General features: G+C 43.0%; 1 protein-coding gene across 1 annotated transcript in view; it reads left to right on the top strand.

Moving 5' to 3' along the window:
* TAB1 (TGF-beta activated kinase 1 (MAP3K7) binding protein 1) overlaps positions 1-13,977 on the top strand; it is a 30,687-nt gene continuing 16,710 nt past the window's right edge. The window contains exon 1 of the mRNA XM_012741687.3: positions 1-108. Within this exon, the coding sequence (XP_012597141.1) occupies positions 76-108 (33 nt within the window). The 5' untranslated portion in view covers positions 1-75. The remainder of the gene's footprint in view (positions 109-13,977) is intronic.

Raw genomic sequence — 13,977 nt, 5'->3', positions numbered from 1 at the left:
TCCTTCAAGCCGCTCTATGCCGCCCTTCTCGCTGCTCTGTCGGGAGGCGGGCGCGCCCGCACGGGTCCCTCCAAGATGGCGGCGCAGAGGAGGAGCCTGCTGCAGAGTGTGAGGAACCGGCCCGCTCTCCGGGCTAGGGGTTGGGAGCCTGGTGGGGTGGCTGTCGGGTGCCGGAACGGCTCCCTCTCCGCTTTTGGACCGCCTCCTTCTCCATGGCGGGGTGTGACCGCCGCCCTCCCCTCTCGGGCTAGCCCCTCACTCCCCAGGCCGGGGCGCCGGGGCGCCGGGCACGCACGAGTCTCGCGGCCGGTTTGGCCCGTGGGCCTGCGCGTGCGCGTTGCTGGCCCGGCCCCCGGGGGCCGAGGGGTCGGGGCCGGGGTCGCCGGCTGCCAGGCCGGCGCTCCGGACAGGCGCTGAGGGTGGGAGTCTCCTGCAGCCAGAGGGAACGGGGCGCGGCGGCGGAGCCAGCTAGGGTCGCGAGCCCACGGCGGGGCCGAGCAGTCGTGCAATGATGATAACAATGGCAACATCCACTTGTGTATCGCTTACTGTATCCCAGGCATTGTACTAATTGCTTTACATTTGTAAATTTAATTTTCATAACAGCCCCATGACATAGGCACTATAGTTATTCCTATTTTTACAAACTGAGGCACTGAGAGATGGTCATTTGCCCAAGGCCACACAACTGGTGAGTGTCAGAGGCAGGATTAAAATCGGGCGATCTGATTCTGGGACTCTCCTTAACCTCTGGGCTATACTGAAGGAGTAAGGAGTGGTGGCCTCTGGATTCTAGTCCTGGCTCTAACTCACTGTGTCTCTTTCAGCCTCAGTTGCCTTCTCCTAAGGTGAGAGCAGGGAGTGGGAGGATTGTCTTGAAGTTCACCCCTATCCCCAGTCTGGACCCTCATGGGTTTGACGCAGTCTTCCAGCCCCTACACCTTCCTGACATGCGTGTGCGCATAGATGCACAGACATCTTGGCACTGTGGCCTACTCTGACCTGCCAGTGTAGGGTGCTGATCTCCTGGGTCCTCCCCCAGCATGGCACCCTGTTAGAATTGCCTATGGACTTGTCTGCCTACTGTGCTAGAAGTAAATTCACAGAGTCTGTGATCTCTTGCATACCATTGTGTCTCCAGCATCTACCACCACTATGTGCTGGGCACTCAATAAATATATGTAACATAACAGCAAGACATGGTGGCTCATGCCTGAAATCCCACTACTTTGGGTGGCCGAAGTGGGAGAATCCCTTGAGGCCAGGAGTTCTAGACCAGCCTAGGCAACATAGCAAGACCCTGTCTCCACAAAAAATAAAAAAATTAATTAGACATGGTGCATGCCTGTAGTCCCAGCTACTTGAGAAGCTGAGGCAGGAGGATCGCTTGAGCCAAAAAAAAAATAGTAGCTGTAAACATATATAGCATCTTGATGCAAGGCAAGGGGAAGGCAGGACTGTCTACACAAGGCCCCTCCTGCCCTCATGAGGACTTAGGACATCCCTGCTCACAGGGCATCCGAATGTCTGTGCAGTGTGTGAGGCTTGCTGTTGAGAGTAGCTGGGACATCTGCATTCAGCAGATGGGTGTGAGGCAGGGGTGGGGAACCTTTTCATATTGGAAGGCCACATTAATTTAGCTGTAATCAAATAAGGCTACATTCAAGAAACTTCAATTAGATATACTTAAAAATGTACATTATTTTGTAAAAATCTAACTATGTACTTAATAATTTCAAAAATTGAAAACTATTTGTTAAAGTTAACTAACCTTTTAATGATTTTGTTGTGTCCGCTTTCTGTTGGAAAGCGTTTGAATATTTGTTTGCAGCATGAAGAAGGTCAGCAGTTTCATTTGATCCTCAGTCATTTGTGAGCTTAAGGGGATCTTTTTTTTTTTTTTTGAGACAGAGTCTCACTTTGTTGCCCAGGCTAGAGTGAGTTCCGTGGCATCAAGCGATCCTCCTCTGCCTCAGCCTCCCAAGTAGCTGGGACTACAGGCATGTGCCACCATGTCCAGCTAATTTAAGTATATATATTTGTATATATATTTTTAGTTGGTCAATTAATTTCTTTCTATTTTTAGTAGAGACAGGGTCTTGCTCAGGCTGGTTTCGAACTCCTGACCTTGAGCAATCCTCCCACCTCAGCCTCCCAGAGTGCTAGGATTACAGGCGTGAGCCACCACGCCCGGCCTTAAGGGCATCTTGATTTGGGTTAGGTAGGAGAATGTAGATTCACAGCAATAGTGGTTGAAAAGCAAGAAAGCATTTTTCAGGGATGTTGCTGAAGGTGTGGGTTTTCGACTGCATTTTTTCATATTTCAATTGGATCTTTCTTAGCATCAAACAATGACTTTAAAATGTCATCTGTGGCCAGGCGTGGTTGGTCACGTCTGTAATCTTAGCACTCTGGGAGGCCGAGGTGGGAGGATTACTTGAAATCAGGAGTTTGAGACCTGGCTGAGCAAGAGCAAGACCCCATCTCTACTAAAAATAAAAAGAAATTAGCTGGACAGCTAAGAATACATAGAAAAAATTAGCTGGGCATGGTAGTACATGCCTGTAGTCCCAGTTGCTTGGGAGGCTGAGGCAGGAGTATCACTTGAGCCCAGGAATTTGAGGTTGTTGTAAGCTAGGCTGACGCCATGGCATTCTAGCCCGGGTAATAGAGCTGTCCCAAATAAATGAATGAATGAATGGATGAATGAATGAATGGTCATCTACTGAGAGCTCAATCTATTGTATCTGTAGTTCTTTAGGTATCTTGGTGATAACAATTAGGTGAGACTGAAATGCTTTTTTGAATGTGATGTCACGATTCTCAGAGTTAGTGAACCTTTCATTGTATTCTCCAATTAATAGTTCTATAACAGCTGTGTATTCTTCAAGTGATCTGCATGTATCATCCTGTTCATCAGTGAACTTTGCTAACTGGGGGAAATGTTCGTCCAAAATTTCCTTTTAAAGAAGTGTTTTGAAAAAAGATAGCTTTTTTTGAAATGCATGGATTTTTTTTGCCACATATCATATATAGACTTAGTTTTACCTTGCAAAGAAATATTCAAATCCTTTAGATTTGACTTGTCACATGGAAATCCTACATTTCTATAGAAATCTTTAAATAATTCATATTGCTGATTCTATTCTTCATAAAATTTAATTATTCTTAGATAAAATTTTGGCTAACACCTGTCCCTGTAATTAGACAATGCACTTTAGAATGATAGGGCAAATATGAATACTTCACCGTTCAACTTTAGCATGTTACAAAACTGAGGATACCATGTTGCATTTGCACAAATACAGTTAAAAATACTTATAACTTGTTTCAAAGTGTCACTTTAAAAGCTTTAGCACAGAGATTTTGCTGAGGCAAGATACAGTGAAAAGAAATTAGAGCATCTGGATCTGTTAATACTTATTTTTGTCTGTGCAATAAACCCTTCATGTTTTCCTCTCATGGAAGGTGCACTGTCTGTACATACACACACTCACTAAATTTACCAAATTCAGTCCAGCTTCACAACATTTATCTTCAAAGCTGTTGAAGCTATCTATTCCCCATGTTCTGTTCCTAAGAGTCCCCAAAGTGAGTAACTCTTCATAGCAAAGAAAATCTTTATGACCTGAATGAAGTATAAAACCTGCACCAAGTCAATAGTATCAGTTGATTCATCCAAAGCAATTGAATAATATATATTTTCCTTTTGAAGTATTGCGTGAAGTTGCTCTGTTAAGTTGAAGGCTAATTCATGCTGCTGATTGGTTATGGTTCTCCCTGAAAGAGGCAGTTGTTTGTACTTTGAAATGTTATCAGGATCTAAGCATCCTACAAATTCGAGGATACATTCTTTCACAATTTCTACATCACTGAATGGCTTCCCTTTTTTCCTGAATATATAAGCTACTTTATAAATTGCTTCAGTGACATTATTTCCAGGTCTTATTGCTGCTTGAAAGAATTATCTTTGCTTTTGCTTTTCATCTTTGAATTTCTGCGATATAATCTTTTGCACTTCTCCCTCTAATTTAAAATATTTGTGGTCCTTATGAGTGTTATAATTGAGCGTTGAATTTCTTTAATGTTGATATTGCAGTATCACAAAGCAAGCAAATCATTTTTAGCAGAAACAAGGTAATATTGCAGTTCTCAATCCTCATTAAAAAAATCTGTTTTCTGTTTCCTTCGGTGTTCTTTTGGTCTTCTTTGACATAATTCAATCTGCTAAGCAGATAGAATTAAAAAATACTGTCAAGCTGTGCAACTATTCACATATTCCACTTCAAACAGAAACACAGTGCACTGTTGTCAAAAGCTGATAACAGACTGGCATACTTGACCCCCATAAACTCTGGCCAACCAGCCTGTGGTAGTGGTGCCAGTCAGTTGGGGGAAGTTAGAACTAAATCATGAGTATAGCGGCCATCAATTTAGCCCCTGTGGGTTACTAATGTTCTAATTGTGTCAGTCATTCTGGGAGGATTATTTTGTTGAAACTTATTTTATTCTTTAATATGTTAAATACATTCATTTTAAAAATAAAAATATAAAAGACAAATACAAATATGTTAATAAAAATAAAAGGATTTGTTCTGGCCAGGCGCAGGACTCACACCTGTAATCCTAGCACTCTTGGAGGCCGAGGCAGGCGGATTGCTTGAGGTCAGGAGTTCGAAACCAGCCTGAGCAAAAGCAAGACCCCGTCTCTACTATAAATACAAAGAAATTAATTGGCCAACTAATATATATATATGGAAAAAATTAGCCGGGCATGGTGGCACATGCCTGTAGTCCCAGCTACTCGGGAGACTGAGAGAGGAGGACTGCTAGAGCCCAGGAGTTTGAGGTTGCTGTGAGCTAGGCTGATGCCACGGCACTCACTCTAGCTTGGGCAACAAAGCGAGACTCTGTCTCAAAAAAAAAGAAAAAAAGGATTTGTTCTATAAAGTTTAGATTCAGTCAAAGGCCACTTAGAGACCTCGAAGTCCACATGTGGCCTTAAGGCCGCAGTCTCCCCACCTCTGCATTAGACCACTACCTATACATACCCTTGTCGTCCACCCAGCTGCTGCTCTAGCACATGGGAAGTGCCCACAATTGTTAGTAGCCGCTTTGAGAATGAATTAGGAACTCTCTTTGTGATGATGACACAGAGAACCTTTGATGAAAACCCTAGTGGGAGAGGTGGGGGCCAGGAGTGGTGTTGGTCTCAGAGCCGTGGTTCATCTAGAAGGTCAGAGATGACAGGAAGCATTGGGCCTTGTGAACATTTTGTGGAGAAAGAGCTGTTGTCTCCCACCCTGAGCCATCTTCCTGGGGGCATCATGCTCACTTTTTGAGCTTCCTTTTCTCTTCTAAGGAATTCGAGTGCTTTTACCACAAAAACACTCAGCCTTTTCATGCCATAATTTGATAATTCAAGCTGTGACCTGAACTTGGAACCATGCTTTGTCCACTTTAGCTGCCTAGGAGTTTGAGGTGAGTCTGTGCAAGGACTTTGATCAACTATTTTTATGTGACATGGACACATACGTATTTCAGGAGCTAATGCTTAAATATGTGTGCACAAGGCATTTGTAGAGCCCTTAATGGGTTAAATACAATTGGATCGCTATAGAAGCTTTTTGTACCAAGACACGAATTTTGGAAATTGGGGGGTTATTTTTGTTTGTTTTGAGGCAGGTCTCACTCTGTTACCTGGGTTAGAGTGCAGTGGCATCATCATAGCTCACTGCAACCAAACTTCTGGGCTCAAGCAATCCTCCCAAAGTGCTGGGATTATAGGCATGAGCCACCTCGCCCAGCTGAAATTAGGCCTTTTGAAACAGCCTTCTTTCTTACCAGATTTCCTGTTACATTTCTCGTGAGCAATTAATTTTTAAGGCATGGAAGAGTTAAAGTCCTCTGTGTTCACTGTTGTGTGTGTTTAAACAGCTCTGCAATGAGGCTGTGCTGAGTGTGAGGCGCCCCCTTCTCAGCTTCTCGCAGACTCACGCACCCCGCGCTCAAGCACCACTCACTGCTGGTGCTGGCAGGCCTGGCATTTGGGGGCGTGGGAGAAAGTATGCATCAGTGTTTGCAGGGGTGGAGGGGTGGGTGGTTTGTGTGAATAGAAAATACATGACCTTTCTGAAAATTGTTCAGAAATGTGGAGGAAGGAAGCGAGAGACTTGGCAGTCTGGTACGTTTTAATAGAATCAGCAGTGGATGCTTAGTATGGATAATCCCACATGGAGGTGGAACGAAGTGGGAGAGTATGATCGAGGCTCACCCAGTTGTAGCAGTGTGAAAGTGATTCAGGTCCACTGGTAAAATCAGAGAGGACCAAGTACTCTCACACTGGTAGAACCTCCTGGAATTCTCTGGCCACTTGTTATTGAACCAGTGTCTGAAATGCTGTGGGGACTATGTTCCAGGCAGGGCCTTTCACTGAAGGAACACCCAGATTGTATGAGAAACTGCCCATGAGTCATAGGATCTAAGATGCCGTTATTTTAAGGACACATTAGTATTTTGTATCCTGCTCAGAAAGAAAATGCACTGCTAATTAACTTGTAACACACCAACTCCAGAGATGTTAAAATATGGAAAATGTAGATTTTCAAATCAGTGAAGTAAAATGGCTAATTAACAACACTAGGCTACGGCATGAGGGTTGCCACAGGCCACATGGTTAATGGCCAGTGAATTGGGTGCCAAGTAAACACAGGGTGAAGCCACTGGGATGTATTTCTCAGGGAAGGGGCTCCATGACCTTGGGCAGGAGTTTTCCCAGAGTCTGAGACACAAGGAGGTGGTTTGGGATGTATCAGGTACAAATTGAGGTAGTCTTGTACTTTCTGGGTGTCTTTCAAACTTTCTGATGATCAGTGATATCATGATATCAAGAGAAAGACTTGGTTTGATCCTAGTATTTCCTTAACACCTTTCTGGTACTTGCTAATAATCTCCATTTTTGGTAACATAAAATAAGGCCGTGGCTCAGAGTCTGTAACAGGTAATAGGTTCAGCTAGAATTGAATAACCTTGTTTTGTTTATGCTTCTTATTATCCTCTAGATATGGCAAGTAATACTGGTCTTCCACTTTATAATACTAGAAAAGTTTTTACATTCAAAATGAAATCATTTGAGCAAAAGAAAATGTGGCAATTTAAAGACAAAATATGAAATGGATAATTTCTTGAAGGTGGTGAGTGAATGACTGAGTTTTGGGAGACACGGGCCTCTGGCACCAGTTGGATTTGAGCAGGCCCTTTGGGGATGGGTCGGACTTAGACAGAAAAGGGCAGACCTGCCTTACCATCCATACTTTGAAATAAGCTCTTTGGGTAATTTTTTTCTTATTTCTCCTTTCTTTATTTTAATAGAGGGACAAGACAGATTGGCTGGAACTTAATGTCTAAAAAGTGCCAAGGTAAAATGAATAGAACTTTGCTCAGCAAGGTGCATGTGTATAAATAGTTGGTTTGTTGTGAAGCGTGTGCCTGTCTCTGTGACTGTACCTCTGGGGTCAGTAGCCTCTTCATTTGAGGCTTCCACAATGCATCTGGCTTTTTAAGTAGGGCAAACATTTGGTGAGGTGTTACTTCCCTCCTGTGTTTGGTGCGGACACCTACCTCCTGCCAGAAGTGGGTTAGCTTCCCATGATTTTGTTCTGGTCACAGTTTTTCAAAAGTCATTTGGAACACAGTATAGAAAGCCTTATCTGTACAAGATAGACAGCTGAGTTAGATTGTTAATCTGTCAAAGGGTGAGATTCAAAACTATGTCAACAGTCTGGAAGGCTAGGATGAAAGCATTAAGATATAATCCAACTGATATAAATTTAGGTTTGAAAAAAAAATGTTCTGCGGGAGTTTGTTTGGGGGAGGCTGACGTGGTAGAACCTCACAGGAAAAAGACTTCGTTATTTCAGTTGACAGCAAGTAGGAGTTTTCATGTAGAGACTAGATGTCCATCTTTTATTTAGGCATATAAAGACTATTGTTTTCATGCATTGATTTTCTATCCTGCTACCTAACTGATTTCTTCTATGGTTTGAGTTAGTTTTTTTTTTTTTTTTTTTTTTTTTTTTTTTTGAGACAGAGTCTCGCTTTGTTGCCCAGGCTAGAGTGAGTGCCGTGGCGTCAGCCTAGCTCACAGCAACCTCAAACTCCTGGGCTCGAGTGATCCTTCTGCCTCAGCCTCCCGGGTAGCTGGGACTACAGGCATGCGCCACCATGCCCGGCTAATTTTTTATATATATATATCAGTTGGCCAATTAATTTCTTTCTATTTATAGTAGAGACGGGGTCTCGCTCTTGCTCAGGCTGGTTTCGAACTCCTGACTTTGAGCAATCCGCCCGCCTCGGCCTCCCAAGAGCTAGGATTACAGGCGTGAGCCACAGCGCCCGGCCTGAGTTAGTTTTTCATTGATTTTTTTTTTTCGAAATAGTCTTGCTCTTGCTCAGGCTGGTCTCAAACTCCTGTCCTCAAGCAGTCCTTCTGCATCAGCCTCCCAAAGTACTAGAAGTACAGGTGTGAGCCACCACGCCTGGCCCACATTGATTCTTTAGGGTTTCCAGGTATACTTTCATATCAACAGCAAATAGAGATGGCCTTACTTGTTTCCCAGTTGTTATGCTCTCATTCTTTTCTCTCGTCTAATTGCCTGGACTAACACCTCTAGTTCAGTGTGAAGTAATAGAGTGTAGGCAGCCTTGCTGTGGCCCCAATCTTAATGGGAATGTCTCTTCTTTGTGTTTCCCCACTAAGAGAGATGCTAGCATTAGGATTCACTGACATATACATGTAATAGCACGTTCAGTATACATATAATAGCATGTTCTGTTCTCTTCTGTGTTTATATCAAAAATGGACAAAGGTTGTCCTTAGACAGTAGCACTGGAGTCTATACCCATTGACCCAAATGTCACTTGCCAGTTTATAAAATAATAAATTTCTAAAATATTAACTAGCTCAACATTACGGAAAATCAGATTTCCCAAAAAAGTACTTAACAATGTAGAAGTATCCAGATACTAGTCATAAATACTTTCTGAGGCCAGGTGCGGTGGTTTATGCCTGTAATCCCAGCACTCTGGGAGGCTGAGGTGGGTGAATCGCTCAAGGTCAGGAGTGCTTGGGTCAGGAGTTCGAAACCAGCAAGAGTGAGACCCGTCTCTGCTAAAAATAGAAAGAAATTAATTGACCAACTAAAAATATATATAGAAAAAGCACTCTAGCCTGGGCAACACAGTGAGACTCTGTCTCAAAAAAAAAAAAAAACTTTCTGAAGAATAAGGCACTTGCTAAGTAGATTGGCCTCTGTCATACACACAGGCTTTCTAATTTGGGAGAATTTGTCATTCCTATATCAGCCAAATATGGCTGCAGTGTCAGCAGACATAGCAGTATCAGCCCACTCTTGATGGCAGCATCCTGGGCTCCCATTGTGAAATGCTGTAGATGAGTTACTCCTGTGCCACAACACATTCACATGGCAAGTTCCTCAGTCACCTGAGTTTGTTTCTTTCTTTGCTTGTGCAAAACAGTTTCACTGGCCTTTTTTTTTTTTTTTGAGACAGAGTCTCTGTTGCCTGGACTAGAATGCTGTGGCATTAGCCTAGCTCACGGCAACCTCAAATTCCTGGGCTCAAGGGATCCTCCTGCCTCAGCCTCTTGAGTAGCTGGGACTACAGGCATGCGCCACCATGCCCGGCTAATTTTTTCCATATATTTTTAGTTGTCCAATTAATTTCTTAATATTTTTATTAGAGATGGGGTCTCACTCTTTCTCAGGCTGGTTTCGAACTCCTGACCTTGAGCGATCCATCCACCTCGCCTCCCAAAGTGCTAGGATTACAGATGTGAGCCACCGCGCTCAGCCCCACTGGCCTTTTTAGGAGTGTATCTTCAATGCTGAATGGGCCCATAAGTTGCTTGGGTGATATTTATTTATTTTTGGAAAGTACACTTGCAAAGATTCAAGTCCCCAAAAGCCTGTGTCTGTCCCTGTGGGAGTTAGATAATGTCAGAGGAGGAACTGTGATTGCAGCATCGATGACAAGTTGTGTGTTGGGCAACACATTTGTATTGTTCTTCTTATATTAGAGGACAAGTTAATTCTTCCCCCCAGGTAGTACAAAATGGAGGACAAGTTCAGTCTATGTTAATCTCATCTTTAATCACAGACAGGGCTCTTAGAAAATATAAATATCTTTTCTTCCTATGCTTTAAAACACCTGTGGCACTTTGGGGTGCTGATCATCAACTTCTTGGTCCCTGTTTTCGGTAGGAGGGCATGGGATACTCCTGCCTGAGGAGGTGCATCTGTGCTTCTGCTTCATCTTATGTCTAGCTTCATTCCAGCTGGAGATGGGAGACAGACCCTAGAGAAGGAGCTTCCTTTTGGAAGTATATTTGCCAGATTATCTGAGACCTTTGTGAGCTCCTTGGCAATGGAGAGATACTAATCAGATCTGAGGCATAGGGGATGATTGGCAACAAATCAGTTCCTTGAAAAAATAATTAATTCCCTGTCAATTAACTCCTTACCACAGCCCAGAAGCCTTGGACTGGCCTCCCATCTAGGCAAACATGGCCTTGAGCCGTGGTCACTAAAGAGACCACACTGGCATTCTTACACTTTTTCAAGCCTAACACCCTTTTTTTCCACCTGAGAGTCCTTGCACATGGCCTTTCCTCTTCCAGGAAGGCTCCTTCCCCACTTTCTAGAATAGCCACTGCCCAGTAGTTGTTCAGGTCTGGCTCGGAGTTCACCTTTCTGGAGAGGTCTGCTTTTCTTACCACCTCATCTCAAAGAGCCCTCCCCATCACTCTCTGTCCTACCCTAACATACCCTGGTGTGTTTTCTCCATAGCACATATCCCTGTCTAAAATTGCCTTGTTTGTTTATTTATTGTATTGCGTGTTTGAAGCCTCTCTCCTCCTGGAAGGGAGGCTTCACACAAGGAGCCCCTCTGTTGTTTTCTCTGCTTTGTCCACAGTACCTAGAATAATGCCAACTTTTGCAAATGCACTGCAAATATTGTTGAATGAGTGTATGTATTAAATGAATATACTGTAATCACATGATATCACATTTAAGTTTCCATTTATGTTAAGAGAGACATTTATTTAGCTTTAAAATAAGACAAGTCAAGATTATACTAGAAACTATTTTGTGTTACTGTGAAGCAGTTTTTCTTTTGGTGTTTTTGACCTGAAAGCTTTTTTTTTTTTTTCAATCTCTATTCTTTATTAAAGTAGTGAAGTATGAGTTGTTCCAATGATACATGAATCAAGTAATACTGGACATTAAATCCCAAAGCAGTGCACCTTTAGTTTGTTCAGCAGATATTAAGATACTCCACAAGCCTTCATCATATATTTTCCACAGTTTTATACTCAATCTACTTTTTTAGCAACCCTTGGGAAATATCCCAAGATAATTTATGGAATAAGTGCATCTATCTTCTAAAAGACATTCAGAATATTTCATAGTTTGACCCCCTGAGACACTCTATAAATAAACAATCTGAAGAATTTAACAAAGAAATAAATAGGTTAAGGATGAAAGCAATCTAGGGGCCGGGTGCGGTGGCTCACACCTGTAATCCTAGCACTCTGGGAGGCCGAGGCAGGCGGATTGCTTGAAGTCAGGATTTCGAAAACAGCCTGAGCAAGAGTGAGACCCCGTCTCTACTTTCTATAAATAGAAATTAATTTCTTTCTATAAATAGAAATTAATTGGCCAACTAATATATATAGAAAAAATTAGCTGGGCATGGTGGCACATGCCTGTAGTCCCAGCTACTCGGGAGGCTGAGGCAGGAGGATCGCTTGAGCCCAGGAGTTTGAGGTTGCTGTGAGCTAGGCTGACACCACAGCACTCACTCTAGCCTGGGCAACAAAGCGAGACTCTGTCTCAAAAAAAAAAAAGCAATCTAGGGGTTTGCACTGAGTTTGCCTGTGTCATAGCTTCTTTTAAGAGTTCTTCCTCGCCTCTTTGCTGAAAGACATGAGTTATTTTGTTATTTAAAGTCTTCCAGTTAAATAATACTGTTACTGAAGAACAACTCAAAAGTACAAAATATCAGGAAATCTTTTCAAGTAGCAATTCATAGGGGGATTTCTGTATCTTATCGTTCATAGATGAAGCAAAATGTTACAGTTAACCGTTACAGTTGCTCTCTCTGCAGTCCGCTTCATTCTGTGCACTGTTAGACTCCACGGCATCCAGAACTCAGTGGGATTGACCTGAAAGCTTTAAATGCCTGGTGTCATCAGGAGCTGAGCAGAATTTCAGCTCTTGCCGCCATATCTTTTCCATTAGTAGATTTTAGTCATATTTGCTGGGCTCATAGACTATTAGAAGGCATTTAGTAGCTTTTCAGACCTTGGTAAAATTGTGTGAATAAAAGTAAATAAATAAAAGTCCTCTCAAAAAGATACAAGAAAGTGTAGAGACATACCATGTTGATGGATTGGGAGACTCAACATAGTGAAGATGTCCATTCTCCCCAAATTTGAAGCAGTTTTAATTAAAATCCCAACAAGACTTTTTGTAGATATAGACAAGCTGATTTTAAAATGTATATGGAAGGCCGGGCGCTGTGGCTCACGCCTGTAATCCTAGCTCTTGGGAGGCCGAGGCGGGCGGATTGCTCAAGGTCAAGAGTTCAAAACCAGCCTGGGCAAGAGCGAGACCCCGTCTCTACTATAAACAGAAAGAAATTAATTGGCCAACTGATATATATATAAAAAAAAAATTAGCCAGGCATAGTGGCGCATGCCTGTAGTCCCAGCTACTCAGGAGGCTGAGGCAGAAGGATCACTCGAGCCCAGGAGTTTGAGGTTGCTGTGAGCTAGGCTGACGCCATGGCACTCACTCTAGCCTGGACAACAAAGTGAGACTCTGTCTCAAAAAAAAAAAAAAAAAATGTATATGGAAAGGCAAAGAAACCCAAATAGCCAAAACAATTTTGAAAAGAATAAAGTTAGAAGGGCCGGGCGTGGTGGCTCACGCCTGTAATCCTAGCACTCTGGGAGGCCGAGGCGGGCGGATTGCTCGAGGTCAGGAGTTCAAAACCAGCCTGAGCAAGAGTGAGACCCTGTCTCTACTATAAATAGAAAGAAATTAATTGGCCAACTAATATATATATATAGAAAAAATTAGCCGGGCATGGTGGCACATGCCTGTAGTCCCAGCTACTCGGGAGGCTGAGGCAACAGGATTGCTTGAGCCCAGGAGTGTGAGGTTGCTGTGAGCTAGGCTGACGCCACGGCACTCGCTCTAGCCTGGGCAACAGAATGAGACTCTGTCTCAAAAAAAAAAAAAAAAAAAGAATAAAGTTAGAAGAATCCCACTAGCCAATACTATAGAGTAATCAAGAGTGTAATATTCATGGAGAGATAGACACATAGATCAATGGAAAGAATAGAGTCTGAAAATGGACCTACACAATATAACCGCTTAATTTTTGACAAAGGTGCAAAGGCTGGTCTTTTTAACAAATGATGTTGGGACAATTGGACATCTGTATACAAAAACAAAAAAATTGATCAACATATCCTGCCTTATACAGAAATTAATTCAAAATGGATCCCAGGTCTAAATGTGAAACTGTAAAACTTTTAGGAGAAAATACAGGAGATCTTTGTGACATGGGTCTGGATAAAGAGTTCTTAAACATGACTCCAGGCCACGTGCAGTGGCTCATGCCTGTAATCCCAGCACTTAGGGAGGCCAAAGTGGGAGGATTGCTTGAGACCAGAAGTTCAAGACCAGCCTGGGTAACATAGTGAGACCCTGTCTCTAAAAGAAAAAATATATATGTAGGCGGGCATGGTGGCACACACCTGTAGTCCCAGCTGCTCTAGATCGCTTGAGCCAAAGAGTTCGAGGCTGCAGTGAGCTATGGTCACCATTGCACTCCAGCGCCTGGGCAACAGAGTGAGACTTTGTCTCAAAAAAACCTACAAAAAACCAA

The sequence above is a fragment of the Microcebus murinus genome, chromosome 10 (assembly GCF_040939455.1).
Source record: "Microcebus murinus isolate Inina chromosome 10, M.murinus_Inina_mat1.0, whole genome shotgun sequence".
NCBI classification, from domain to species: Eukaryota; Metazoa; Chordata; class Mammalia; order Primates; family Cheirogaleidae; genus Microcebus; species Microcebus murinus.
Note: the sequence above shows the minus strand (reverse complement) of the source record. Positions and strands in the feature narration are given on the sequence as shown.